The following is a 13796-nucleotide window of genomic DNA, read 5'->3' on the forward strand; positions in this document are numbered from 1 at the left end:
CAGAACCATTCTGATGCCTTACGAGTGATCTCTGAATCTTTCAGTGGCGGACATGATCTTTCGGAAATGGGGTCATCCTTGCTGCGATCTTTTCACCTCTCCTTCCAATGCAAACTGCAGCTAGTTTTTCTCCCTGATCCCCCCTCTGGGGGAGTCACCCAGAGAAGCTCTGGTCCATGCTTGGCCCTCCAGTATACTTTATGCTTACCCTCCTCTTCCTCTGATCCCCAAATTTCTTCAGAAAGCACAGTGGTTGAAGTCATCCTCCTTGCCCCCCCCCATTGGCCTTGCCAAGTTTGGTACCCCACTCTTTGATCTCACCTGGTGTGTCCACCCTGGACTCTGGATCCGGTTCCGAATCTCCTTACATGCCTGGACTTGGCCTGTAGCTCACCATGTGGCTGCTCCAGTTTCTTTGGTGGTGAGAACTCCCGGGTTCCCTTCACCAATTAAATAGATTTTGGTTGCTGCTCATAAGGCCTCTACTAGAAAAAAATTTACTCCGGTAAATGGAAACGTTTTTCCATATGGGTGTCACAGCATAAGTTGCATTTTTTTTTTTTTTTTACAGCTCCTGTTCCTGCCATTTTGGATTTTCTAGCCCATACTTTCCACAAAGGAGCTGGTTTTTCTAAGATTAAAGTTCAGTTGGCAGCCATCTCAAATTTCCATGTGGGTGACCATTCCAGCTCCTTGGCTTCTAAACTTTGCTATGCCTTCTTGAAAGGTACCTTCCTCCTTAGGCCACCAATCAAGGACCCCATGCCTGCTTGGGATCTTACTTTGGTTTTGCAGGCCCTGGTTTCTCCTCCTTTCAAACCAGCTGCCGTTGTTTATTTATAGTTTCTATCTTGGAAGACTGCTTTCTTGGTGGCTATCACTTCTGCAAGCAGGTATCTGAATTGCAGGCATTGTCAATTAAATCTACTTCCCTTGTCTTCCACAAGGACAGAGTGACTCTTTGTACCAACCCCTCTTTCATGCCGAAGATGGCGTCTTGAAGCTAATATTAACCAGGTGATTCATTTGCCAGTTTTCTTTCCAAATTATCAGAACATTTGTTTGATGTCCACAGACAGTTGCAGTTTTATTTGGGTAGAACCAAAAGTTTTTGACAGGCTGATCACCTGATCAACTTTTTGTATCCTTTTCAAAGCCCCGTTTGGGAAAGCCTATTTCTACGGTCACCCTTGCGCTGTTGAATTTTCAGTTGCATCTCCTACGGCTTATGGCTCTAAAGGTTTGCCTTTACTTGGCGCTGTCCGGGCACATTCCACCATGTCAGTGTCTATTTCTGCAGCCTTTTGGTCCAGGGTTCCTATTGATGACATTTGTTCTGCTGCCATTTGGTCCTCTTTGCATACTTTTATTTCCCATTACAAATTGGACATTTTCTCCAAGAGCAGGGCTTCCTTTGGCTCTCCCATGCTATGGAATATCCTTTTATGAGGGCCTCCCAAGGTTATTGTAGTTAGGGCTCTGTCCCATAGGTTGAAGAACAAATGAAAACAACAACTTCAGATAAAGAAGTTATGTGCTTACCAAAACATTCCATCTAAGTTGTTGCTTTTCATTTGTCTTCAACCATCCCTCCCTCCTTCCCCCTGCCTTTGGGCTGTGTTGTGGACTAGACAGATGCAGGCACAGGCTTATCTTCTTCTTGGCCCTGGGTTTGAGTCTGGTGTGTGTACACCTTCAGTGGTTAGGGGTTAAGGTGCTCTGCTGTGCGTTGTGTGCTGCTGTCCTGCAGCAAACTCGGTCTGAGGGGAAGAGGGAGAGCAGGGCATTATAAGTTGATTTTGCCTCCGATGCTGGTGTATACAGACGAGTCTGATCCTATCCTGGATCCAAATCCTATAGGCTGAAGACAAATGAAAAGCAACAATTCAGATGAAACATTATGGAAGTACAGGACTTCTTTTTTCTTATGTATAAGCAGTTAGAGACCCCCTTCTTGTAGGAGTTGGTAAATTTCCTCAAAGGTTTTCTAGACCAACATGATGGTTAATGCCACCATTTACTGTCTAATTCTGTCTTTTTGCTCATTCTGAAACCACAAACCTAACTTTTTTTTTCAAATGCAGTTGCTTTTGCATACGTCTGAGAGCACAGCTCACAAAACTTACAGATTTGAAAGAGACAGTAATGTATTTTTGAACTTGGTAAATTCAGTCAACATTATCTTTTTGGTAAACTATCAACTCCAGTTTTATGTGCACTTCAGGTAACAAATGAGGCATTCATATTATTTTGCTTAATTATTCCTAACTGGAACTCTTGTTGCCAATATGCTTGCAAACGTAGTGTCAGCTTCACTCCTCAGATTTCTGTTAAAAGCCTCAAAATATCTGAATCCTTTACTTCCCCAGTTAGCTGTAAATTATCTGTAAAGATAATTTACAGAAAGTGTTAGCCAAGACAAAAATACTTCCTCCATGTCATGGGACCTGATAATATACCTGGTTACTTAATAGTGCTAAACACACCCCCTTGTAGACATACATTCCTAAAACTGTTAAGTACTGTTAAGTTTAGCTACCGGTTTTGTCCCAAATGATTGTTGCACAGCAGTGGTGAAGTCCTTCCACAAGGATAGCCTTACAACTGACTCAAGTAATTACATACCTGTCTGCCTTACAAGCTTTATCTGTAAAGCTGTGGAATGTATTATAAATAAGCTCATAAATTGTGATATAAAGAATCTTGTTAGACTTGATCCCCATTAGTATGGTTTTCTGAAGTGTAGATCGAGTCTATTTAATCTGATAAGGTTCTTTTGAAAGGAGTATGGAGACTGTATATGGTGGCCATGCAGTGCATGTAGAGTATTTTGATCTAGCTAAGGCCTTTGGCACCATTCACCATGCTGGTATCCTGCAAAAGCTTAAATGCTGTAAAAATTGACCCATGTGTAGTAAAATTAATAACCTGGCTGAAAGAAACCACACAGAACAAGCTGCAAGTGTTTCATCAGAAAGTATGAAAGTGACCAGTGGTGTCTCACAGGGCTTTGTGCTGGAACCTCTCTTTTTTTGGTATTTTCTTCTCAGATCTCCAAGCAGAGAATCAAGACCTCGAGTGAACACCCATACCCTCCAGAATGAACTCCCTCTAGTAAACTTAGTGTACTAAAAATGGGGCTAAAACTAAATGGTAAAAAGGGTAGCAGTGTGACTTTTAGTAGACAATCCCTCCTTTTATCATACTGTCTAGACAACACATCTCTATAAATGAAAATGTAGTTGCAGACCTAGGCACTTGGATTTATAGCTCCCTCTCTTTGTGCTAACATGTAACAACTGTTGGGAAATTTTTATTTAGTCCAGCTAATTGCCAAAGGAATATCATCAAGGTCTAAAGAGGTAATCACGGCATTATACTTTGTATTGATCAGGTCAGTTGTTGAGTACAACATAAATCTTTAGGACTTATGTCAATAAACATACTGAACAATTAGAAAAACCTCAACAGTTCCTATCTAAAAAGATCATGGACCTAAATCCCTCCTACCAAGAGAGAACTAATCAAAAAGATAATGGACCTAAATCCCTCCGCTATCAAGAGAGGCTGGAAGGCTCTCTTTATTCAGTCTCTGACTTTTGATGGGAGGTCTGTCTTTCTTACGGCACCATTAAAGACCCAATTTTTGTGGGCCTCTCTGAAATCTGACATCTTCACCAGTACTAGAACAAAAGACTTGGGTCTTCACAAACAGATGCATAAAACTCCCCTGGAATAAACTTCTACATGTTAAATAGTGCGACTCTCTATCTTCCTTTAAACGTAACCTAGATGACTGAATGGGTATCAACAAGTTTACTCCAGTTTTGACTGTTATGGCCTTCCTGGAGGAAGGAGGTCCTACGTGAGAGAGGGTACTGGCAAGGCGAGAATGGCCATGCAAATCAGTTGCTTTGGAGTATCTATGAATCTCAGTAAACCCATGTCCAGTCCATTTTGGTCCACCATCTTACATTTAGCATAGTCTAGCAGGTCCAACTTTTCCTCTTCTCCAAAACACTGTATTCGTAGGATTGTCCTTCTGATTTTGTCCTCTGTAGAATTTAATTCTGGCATTTCTGGCATGCGGTCAGGCTGTTTAATTGTACCTGCTCGGACCTTTAGCTGCTGTTTAATAGACCCCCATGGTTTCTTGCTGTTCTTTTCTCATCATAACACCAGACCTACTCATTTGAGAAATGTATCAAAGCAGTGTTGTCATGTTGCAAAAGTTAAGCTTTATCACTTCCAAGCGGTTTACCTCCTTAGTATCCACTTTTATCACTCACTTAGGCTGTGGGCACAGAGAATGAGTCTCATGGCCACTGTTTCATGGCTGACGTGCCACCTTGTGTTCCTCATACCTGTCCAGTTTTCATGAGATTACACTCTTCTGCAGTGTTATTTGAGGGATGAAGCAAGGTCATCTTTACACAGACTAGTGTCTAATTTCACTACTTCAGTATTTTAATGAGATTTCTTTATGGAGAAAGCAAGTCAAGGAAGCAGCCTTAGAGCTGGCAGTTTTAGACCTCAACTGAGGGAGTCTGAACAAAAAGTAAATGGTTTGTGGGAACGGAGGAGGAGCTAGAGGGTGTGTGGTCACACTTTCAAGGAGAGTATGAAATACATATTCTCAGTGTACACTAAAGTAAATCGAGTTTTATAGGTGATGCATGGAATTCAAAGTGGACAAACATCTGAGAAAGCCATTGTGAGGAGATAGAATCGGACTTAAGCCCTAGAGTAGCATATGCGGTAGAAATAAGGACGGTGTTGTATAATAGAGGAAAGATGTAAGGGGAAAGCCAACTGAAAGATATTTGGAATAGTGTCTGCTGTAACTTCAGTTTATGGTGATATAAAAGAATGGATTAGGACAGTTAGGGTAACAGAAGGAAACAGAGAGCAAAAATATGGATCATGGTGGTGGGGCAAGAGACGTGAAGGAGGTTAGGAAACCAGACTGAGTAAATAAGAGGAAACAATATAAGATATGGAAGGAAAAATACATTAGGGAGCTAGATTTTAATGTAATAGGAAGAAGGAATGTGTCCTATCATCCCATAAGTATGTAGAAATGGAATAAAGAGTTTTGTCTTTTAATTTTATAAATATTTTATAAATATATAAGTATGTGATGACTGGAAAATGGTAAAAATATTATTTCTTGTTTAATGGGTTTGATTTTCTGTAAGAAGGATTGTAATAAAGCAGAAGCATGCAAACTTTTTGGTTTAGGGGCCACATTATTATGATCAACATGCAAATAAACCTTCATATGATCAGTGCAGAGGAAAAAAATGAGAGCACAGCAGGTAAACAAACTGAATATCACCACTTGAGTAATACAAGTACTGTGTCATTGCAGTCCAAAAAAACTAAGATAATTGCAAATTAGTAAACTGAGGATCACAGTAGACAGAATAGCTTTACCATACCATCACATAATAATTAAATTATTCTTGCAGTGCAGGCAGAAAAAAATGAATATCATTGTGAGCAAAACACCATCAGTAACTGTCGCAATTGCAGGAAAAACATTTACTCTAAAAATAAGTCCACCAACATCAAATCAGTTAGGTAAGCACTGCAGTTATAACACGCACATTACACAGATGTGTATATTCCAACTTGAAATGACTGATCTTAGTAAAATGAATTTTGCAGATAAAAACAAAAGCAGAGAAAACTAAAATCTATTCTGTATTATTAGCTGATAAAAATATTAAGCATATACACAGTCCACTTACCAGCACATGATGCACAGTGGTCTGTGAAATGCAAACAGATTCCGGGCTGACCTTAGCAGAACTGATGTCCTAGGCAGAGAGCCGTCATGTTCTCCATTGTCCCCACTCCATATCATCCTGATTTACTTTTGTTTTCTTCCATTTTCCTCATATGTTTTCTTAATCTTCATATTTTTTCCTGGATCCTAATTGACCAAGGCTGCATATCAATAAATGTAGAAAAAATAACTGAATTAAACTGGGGGGTCTGGAGGCCACCAGGCACCAAAATGTCATGGGTTTTCTAGATATTCTGAGATACAGTTTAGGGCTTTTCTTTCCAACATTTTGATCTAGTGGTGACCTGAGCAAAATTCATGATCAAAGAAAGAAGTTCAGTAATACTCTCAACTTTATTATATCTGCATTCTTTCTGCACACCCTAGCTGGCCAAGGCTGCATAGTAAAAACTGGAAAAAATAAGTGAATTTAAGCCAGGGTCTGGGGTTCACTAGGTCCCTAGAAATCATGTTTTTTTGTAATGTAGTCTGAGGTGTATTTTTTAAAGATTTTTCCAACCTTTTGAAATAGTCAAAATGACTAAGGAAAAAAACATCTTTGTCTTCAACTCTCCTTTCATGCAGCCTTTCAACCTCCCCCAATAGCTGTATATTTTACATACGAGGTACATTTTAAAACTTTGATCCATTGATAACCTGAATAAAAATCTCAATTAAGAAAAGAAATTCAGTCTTGCATTTTTTTTTTTCAAGAAAGAAGTTGTGCTCATGGTTTAATGTTCAAAGATTGCAGAATGACAGTTTATAATGAACTGAGATGATAAATGCCATCAAGGACACGTGTTATGTCTGGGAGTAGTGATGTGCCTCCAACCTCACCCATTATGTGTCTGTGTGTTGTTAAATTATGATGATTGTGAAGGCACAAATGGGCACAGTCATATTTCATGTGGCACCATTCCTCCTTACCCCTACCCCAAATTACAGCCACTTTTTGTGTACCCCTCTGCTAGACTTGGGTGAATCTGAAAGAACAAACAGAATGTGATTACATATTTCAAGCAGGGAAGAAAATAATGTATTTCAACTTGTTGCACATAATGTAGTACCCCTAGAATGGTACACAGACTTCCTGTGCAATTTGTAGTTGGGGAATAATGTTAAACAGTAATGACCACACTATCCTCAACCCCCACATAAGCTGAAGAGATCACCCGTGGTATACCTTTTGGCTTGTGAGGAAAGCTGAAAATGTAATGACCACTCTGAACATAGCCCCCTCACAAACTACAGTAAACCTTCTGTGCACACTTCTGAGGTTTGATTGTGAGGCAGATTAAAAAATTACCCATACCATCCCGAAACCCCTACACAAACTAGCTGAAAACTACCTTTGGGGCACATCTCTGAGAAGGACCAGTGTTAGACTACATGGGGTTCGGGGTAGGGACCACTACTAAGCCCATGTCAAAATCCACTTAGCCTGGAGTATAGGGGCATATAGGTTCCCAGATGTTCTGAGAGGCTGGGTATTCTGTGATGCATTCTATGCCTTGTATAGGAAACATAATGACTTACTAACAGCATTTGTATTTTTTAACTGATACTCTGAAATTTTTTGTTTGTGCCAACAGTATTGTAGGTTTCCTCAAAAAAAAAAAAAAAAAAACGGTGGTATTTTGCTTGTGCATGCGTGCACACGCACACACACACACACACACACACACACACACACACACACACACACACACCATATATGCATACATATGTAAGAAAACTGTCTTTGTGTACAGGCAAATTAGAGGAACCTTGGAGGATCTACTTTACTATTCTTACCTGTGCTCCTTTTGTATGTAGCCTGTTATAAAAATGTCTTGCTGAAGATGCTGCCATTTTTATGTTTGCTGTAACAGTAGATCTTTGAGGCACTTTTTAAGTTACACACTGAAACTGGATTAGCGTCTGCTCAGGATATTGCACAGATGTAGGGCAGGTCATTAGCGGACTGGTTTGCCATACACATGAGAGTCCAACATTTTTGTTTTCAGTTTCCTCTGGACAATTTGGACAGTAGATGTCTTTTTTTTCATCTGGATTTCACCTTTAGTGTATTTTTCCCCACAATTTCCCGTACTGAAAGGAAAACAAGGTAAAAGCCAATCTCCTCCTGATGGCTTCTTGTTGGTCAATACAACTTTGAGTGCATCTTTTGTTGAACATACTGTCATCTTCCATGACTTTTGTCCCTGTATAAATCATTACTAAAAAAAAAAAAAAGCAGGGTACATCATTCCACTCTCAAGACCCTACTTGGAGAATAAAATTTTAATTCTTAGCACAACTCTTCCTCAGCCCATATCCTTTGCACTTTCACAGAAGCCAGAAGACCAAATATAAGGAAATTATGCTTAAATAAGTGTCAGCGGTTTAGCTGCTGGACTTTATCACAAGCCTGGAACTGGAACCACTGATCTGTCCTATCAGAAGAGTTCTGGAATACCGAAAATATTTTTATTGAAAGTTGACATATCCATCCACCAGAGTGCAAGCATCAGCCATATTTGCTCGTGCTCCAGTATATCTTTATATACATCTGTTAAAAACTTTCTTAGTGGTGTTTTTTGTACTTAAAAACTGTCAAGAATACCTATTTTCCTCTCATGGGACTTTAACTTCATGTGGGGAAAACAAATGTCCCCTTCATGTGATCCAGCAGGAACATTAGATGTAAAATGGATTTCTTGGTAAATGCTTTTACTTGTCATAGCTATTTCAGGGAGAACAGGTTTTGAACCACACGCAATTGTGTATAAAACTCTTCCTTTATGCCAAAGATGGTCCCTGCAGTGATAAGTAGTTACTTCATTCACCAGCCAGTGTTTTATTCAATTTACCAAAATGAAACGGACCTTTCGTATCTGTTAATGAGCATATGCAGCCAAGTAATGTTCAGAAAAAACAATTCAGGAAAGCAGATCAGTCTGTTCACCTTCAATAAAGGTAAAGAAGGCTCGTCTGTTAATAGACCTTGTCATTGTAGCTGAGCCCTTCATATTGTCTTCCACTGTGGCGATACACATTTTACTGACATTGTTGGAATGCATTCCACCAGAGTAGCAGCCACAGGAAATTTCTGTGCAGTATATATTGGAAGCTGCCACATGGACAACTGTGCAGCAGTCCACACATTTGTTAAATATTGCATGCTGTAGTCACGTTGCACATGGGGGCAGATTCTGGCACCGTTCTACAGGGGATCCTGTAGCAGTCTTTTCCCAGGGTAAGCCACAAAATGCTTGGCATGTTTTTTTTTTTCTCCCCAAAAACACCTTTATTGAATTATCACTTGTGACATAAGCAAATTTACATTCATATAAAAGTAATCAGACTGTATTAACGCAACAAACATTGCACTTCACATATATTGTTATATGTCATATAACCTAAGCAATATTACATCAGTTATTCAATTCCTGATTTTTTTTTTAACAAGACATATCTTTATTAAACCATCCCTTACTACATAGGCAGTCATGCATTTAGAAAAATGAAAACAAACCACACTGACACTGACACAATCCTAGTTGCAAGCATTTTGCATCACAAACCATGCTGACACACTCACAGTTGCAAACATCAAGCATCACTTATAATTTACCCAATCTTTTTCACTCAAACATTATATAGCTCATTTAAGTCCTGCCGCCTTTTAAACCTCATTCCTCCCTTGTATGTATTGTTCCCATAATTCCCTTTTTTCCTATGTAGTTTGCTCCTACCCTTTTCTAAAGATCTCAGTTCCAGTTTTTATATCTCTGTTATTATATTCAGTATTTCCAGAAAAGATGGTTTAGATTTTGATTTCCATTTTCTAGTAATTGCTTTTTTGGCAGCCACCATCATTAGACACCGCAAGGCCTTACCATGCCTAGCCAATTCCAATTCTGTATCATAGGTCAGAAAAATCATCTCCCTCATCAGACAAATCTGCCCACCCACTGTCTCTGACTGCGCATCTCACAGGGAATCCCTAAAGTCCTCCCAATTCACTGCACTCCCAGAAAATATGTTCCCAGTTACCTCTTTCTTCCCCTTCACGCCTCCAGCATTTGCTGTGTGCCTGAGGAAAAATTCTTTGGAGTCCACTTGGGGTATAAAAATATCTGTGTAAACACTTTTTCAGGTAAAAATCCTAAATCTTCTAGATTTTGTTGCGTATTTGGGAGATATACATATATCCCTACATTGTTTCTTTGTGAATTGCTTATCCAGTCTCTTTTCCCAATCCTTTCTAACCTCTTCTGATTGAGTCTTATAGTTATCGTGCAATATTTTATATGTTGTACTAATTATTCCTTTTTTAATGACAGCTTATGTTCTAGATTCTACTAAAAACTGTACTATTGCTGTTCTTTCGTTAAGAACCCTACTTTTTTTTTCTCTTTGCCTATACTCCTATCAATCCCTGATAGGGAATGCAATCTCTAACCTGCAGTCCAAATAAATTCTTGGTGTCTTCCCATTCTATCAAATTTCCCTTTCTAGTTATTTGTTCCCAATGTCTTGGTTCTTTTGCTAGTTTTCTCTGATAAAATTCCAGCTCCCTCTTGACCATTGCTTGTATCTTTTTGCTCTTGTAAAGTAATGTTTTTGGCATGTGCTGTACTTCAAATGTTTTATATTACCTAATAAAAGTTGTGAAAATTAAACCTGGTGCTTTGACGGGCATTAATGCTCATTAGTGTAGAGTCTGTGGAGTGATTTTATGAGCTTGGGCTTCAGGGCGTAATGCCAACAAAGAACTGGTTCAGTAATAGCTTGTCATAGGAGTGTGCAGGAAGTTCTTTTAATGACTGTTGCACTTATTCTGTTTTAATTTTTTTCCCCCTTGGCAAAGTAGAGTAGGTTGCACGTTCTGTGTGGTATAGGAGCATTTGAGACCTCATCACTAATTAGGGAAGAGCATGATGGATATACTGTTATATTTTAGCAATAATCCATGACTGGATGTGGGTGTCACAGGATTTACCCATGATTTGTGTGGTTTGATCATAAAGACAAAGCCCAAGTGATTAAACAAAGCCAACCGTGTGAGTAAATCCTGTGATACAGATACACACACGCACACATGCTCACGCACACACACACTGAGGAGTAAATGATTGCCCTTGTATTCTGCTTAACTTTCTTAAACAATATTAATTGTTAGCACATTTAGTTTTCCTCCACCTGCTATGCTTAGTACTGAAGTACTGTGCATGCGTATGGCATATCCATCTGTCCATAACCCCTTTTCCCATATTTGCATGTGGGGTTGGGGTGTCACTTCAACAGTGACAATCTAGAGCCAAGGTGTATACTGCCAGGTGGATAAACCTGCCACGGTAGTTCTTCCACACCACACTTGCACACACACTCAGACCTATGGCCAATTTAGTGTGTCCACTCCACCTACTGCATGTCTTTGGAGTATGGGAGGAAACCAGAGCACCCAGAGTAAATCCAAGCGAACATAGGGAGGACATGCAGACTCCACACAGAAGGCATCCCAGATGAGAACTGAACCAGGGAACCTCTTGCTTTGAGGTGACAATGCTATCAGCTGTGCAACTGTGCCACCCTCTATTTCTACACATCTGCAGGGTACATAAGTGAAGTTCAGGAGCAGCAATGGAGAAGACTGCAGTTTCTCTATAGCGGTTTAGCTTCTTTGCTCAAGAATGCTGGACAAAGACAAAAGTTGGAACAGTTTTTAAATATTACTGTAATTGGTTTTAAAAATGAATAGAGCAGGTTTTGATGAACATATGCATTTTCTGAACAGTAGGAAATCTAAAACGTTAATGTCTGGCATTACTGACTGAGTGTACTTAATTTACTATAAAATCAAGAGTTTTGAGACCAAGTAAAAATGTGAGAAAAATCAGGGTTCTCCAAAACTTTGGACAAGTTTAGAGTTATGGTTTAGTGGTGGTAGAGTATGGTTGAGCCTGTTTTTCAGTAACACTTCAGCTACCAGACTTTTTTGTATGGGGGTATGGCAAATTATACACTAGTCAAGCTGAATGGGCAGACCAGTCAGAGTGGACATTTTTGAATAATAATGACGGTCTCTTGTATAAGCGATTCCTGTTTTCATTCTTCATGCTTTGGTGTGTACTCACTCGATGCTGCTGCATGTTTTCAGTGGTGAACATTGTGTTTTCAAGTTTCTCAGTGGTCAGGTAGAGGTTGTGGGAATGTGCTTGTAAGCATGTTGATGGCCCATCTCCTGATCTCTAAGCCACATTTATCATCGTTGGATTCAAAAGTCTGTTAAGGTGCTTGGAGTTTGTGTGACTAGACTTGGCATTTTTATTGCAAGGTTTCTTTTCAAAACTTGTCTGCGTTTTTTAAATTTGTGCGATTACAGCTCAGGCTAGTGTTCATATTCACAGCTGATGTGGCTCAGACCACAATTTGTAATGTAATTTGTATTTGTAAGCCAGAAAAGCAGGTAAATCGTTTATAAGTGGCAACTATTTTGTAGATGTGTAAAAAGTAATATCACTTCTGTGGAAATTCATCAGCTGCTGTTTGTTTATTGCTAGCTGTTCAGAAGTGAACAGTGAGCGGCACATTTTAGGTAAGGTGTCTCCTGATCATAGTAAGTAGTACTGGTCTGGCACTGTGTATAGCACAGATGGTTAAGAAAGCTTCACCATGTAATCTCTGCTCAAACACACACAGCATGTAGGTGCAGACTCTGGGAATCGGACCGAGTGTATTAACTGCATAGTCCGTGTGGATCACTTCTGAATTAAAAAAAAAAAAAAAAGACAGTTGTTCCAGGAGAGGGCACTTAACTAGTTATCTGGATTTTTCATCCTCATTTTGTAATATATTGTCATGTGTAATGAAATGGTTCATAGAAATCAGCGCACACTAAACTGGATGATTTGAAATGTTTCTCTTCCTTAGGTTGTACTAACTGCTGATGTTTCTGGAGGTCACCATGGAAGGATTTTTAGATCTGAAGACTTTGGGAAGTCCTTTATACAGACAGACCTCCCATTTGAACCACAGCAGCAGATCCTTTACCACCCCAGGAATGCCAGTTCCTTGTTAGTGATCAGTTTGAACGTAAGTTGCATTGTTTTCATCCCATGTTTACTTGCTCAGCTTTTGTACTTTATCTTAGTTTTCTTTAAGTCATTTCAAGACTGTTGGATGTCTTTAGATCCGGGAAGTTGCTGCTGGTTTATTTCAGATCACAAATGGGTTGCACTATATATCACCTGCTGAAGCAACCTCTTCCAGAGATTTGTTTGGGGAGTATGTCATGTAGATGTATATTTTGCTACATATTTCTATTTGTAAAACATATGTTGTCATGCTGAAATCCTCTAGTCAGCAATCTGAAATAGATTATTAGCATTATTAGATTTTTGAATGTTGACCTATGCGCTGTGTATGTTTATGTGCATACTCACTGGAGATCTGTTAAGCTATTTTATTTGCTGGGTGCAACTTTCTGTTACACAGGCTTTTCTTTCAGTTTTTGATAGTATGTGTAGATGCATTTTGGTAAGCATTTATTGACAGACATATACCTGTTGACATAATTGAGAAAATGCATCCTTCTCAGTTCTTGCAGATGGATTGCATTCCTGTACTGAAGATTAAATAGTTCTTCAACTGTGGTCCTTTGAATAATATTAAAAGCTAATTTTGTATAGTTTTCAACAGAGATTATCTTCATCAGTCTTTTGTTAATTATGCAATAAAATGACTTACAAAAAATAAACTAAAATTAAAATAAATATACAACCAATAATTTTCTTCAGAGTCTCTTCTGCAGTGGATTAATACTTTCTTTCCTGTGCACTTTACATGACCGTAAAAAAATCAAGCTCCTGTTCCAGGGCTGGGTATGAATGATTTCATATATCCTTTGGACTGTGCTTTGCATATTTGCACCAAGTTTAATGGGAATGCATGTACCACTATCGTATGTTCTTTCTGGCTTGTAATACATTTTTTGGATGAACCCGTGGTTTTGAAT

The 13796-nt window shown here is 39.1% G+C and overlaps 1 protein-coding gene across 2 annotated transcripts in view; it reads left to right on the top strand.

Moving 5' to 3' along the window:
- Positions 1-13796, top strand: part of SORT1 (sortilin 1) — a 941002-nt gene that overhangs the window by 336942 nt on the left and 590264 nt on the right. For both annotated transcript variants that reach the window (XM_044076883.1, XM_044076884.1), the window contains one exon: positions 12713-12874. In XM_044076883.1, coding sequence (XP_043932818.1) covers positions 12713-12874 — 162 coding nt within the window. The remainder of the gene's footprint in view (positions 1-12712; positions 12875-13796) is intronic.

Source organism: Protopterus annectens, chromosome 7.part0 (genome assembly GCF_019279795.1).
Source record: "Protopterus annectens isolate FY-2018-M chromosome 7.part0, PAN1.0, whole genome shotgun sequence".
Lineage (NCBI taxonomy): Eukaryota > Metazoa > Chordata > Ceratodontiformes > Protopteridae > Protopterus > Protopterus annectens.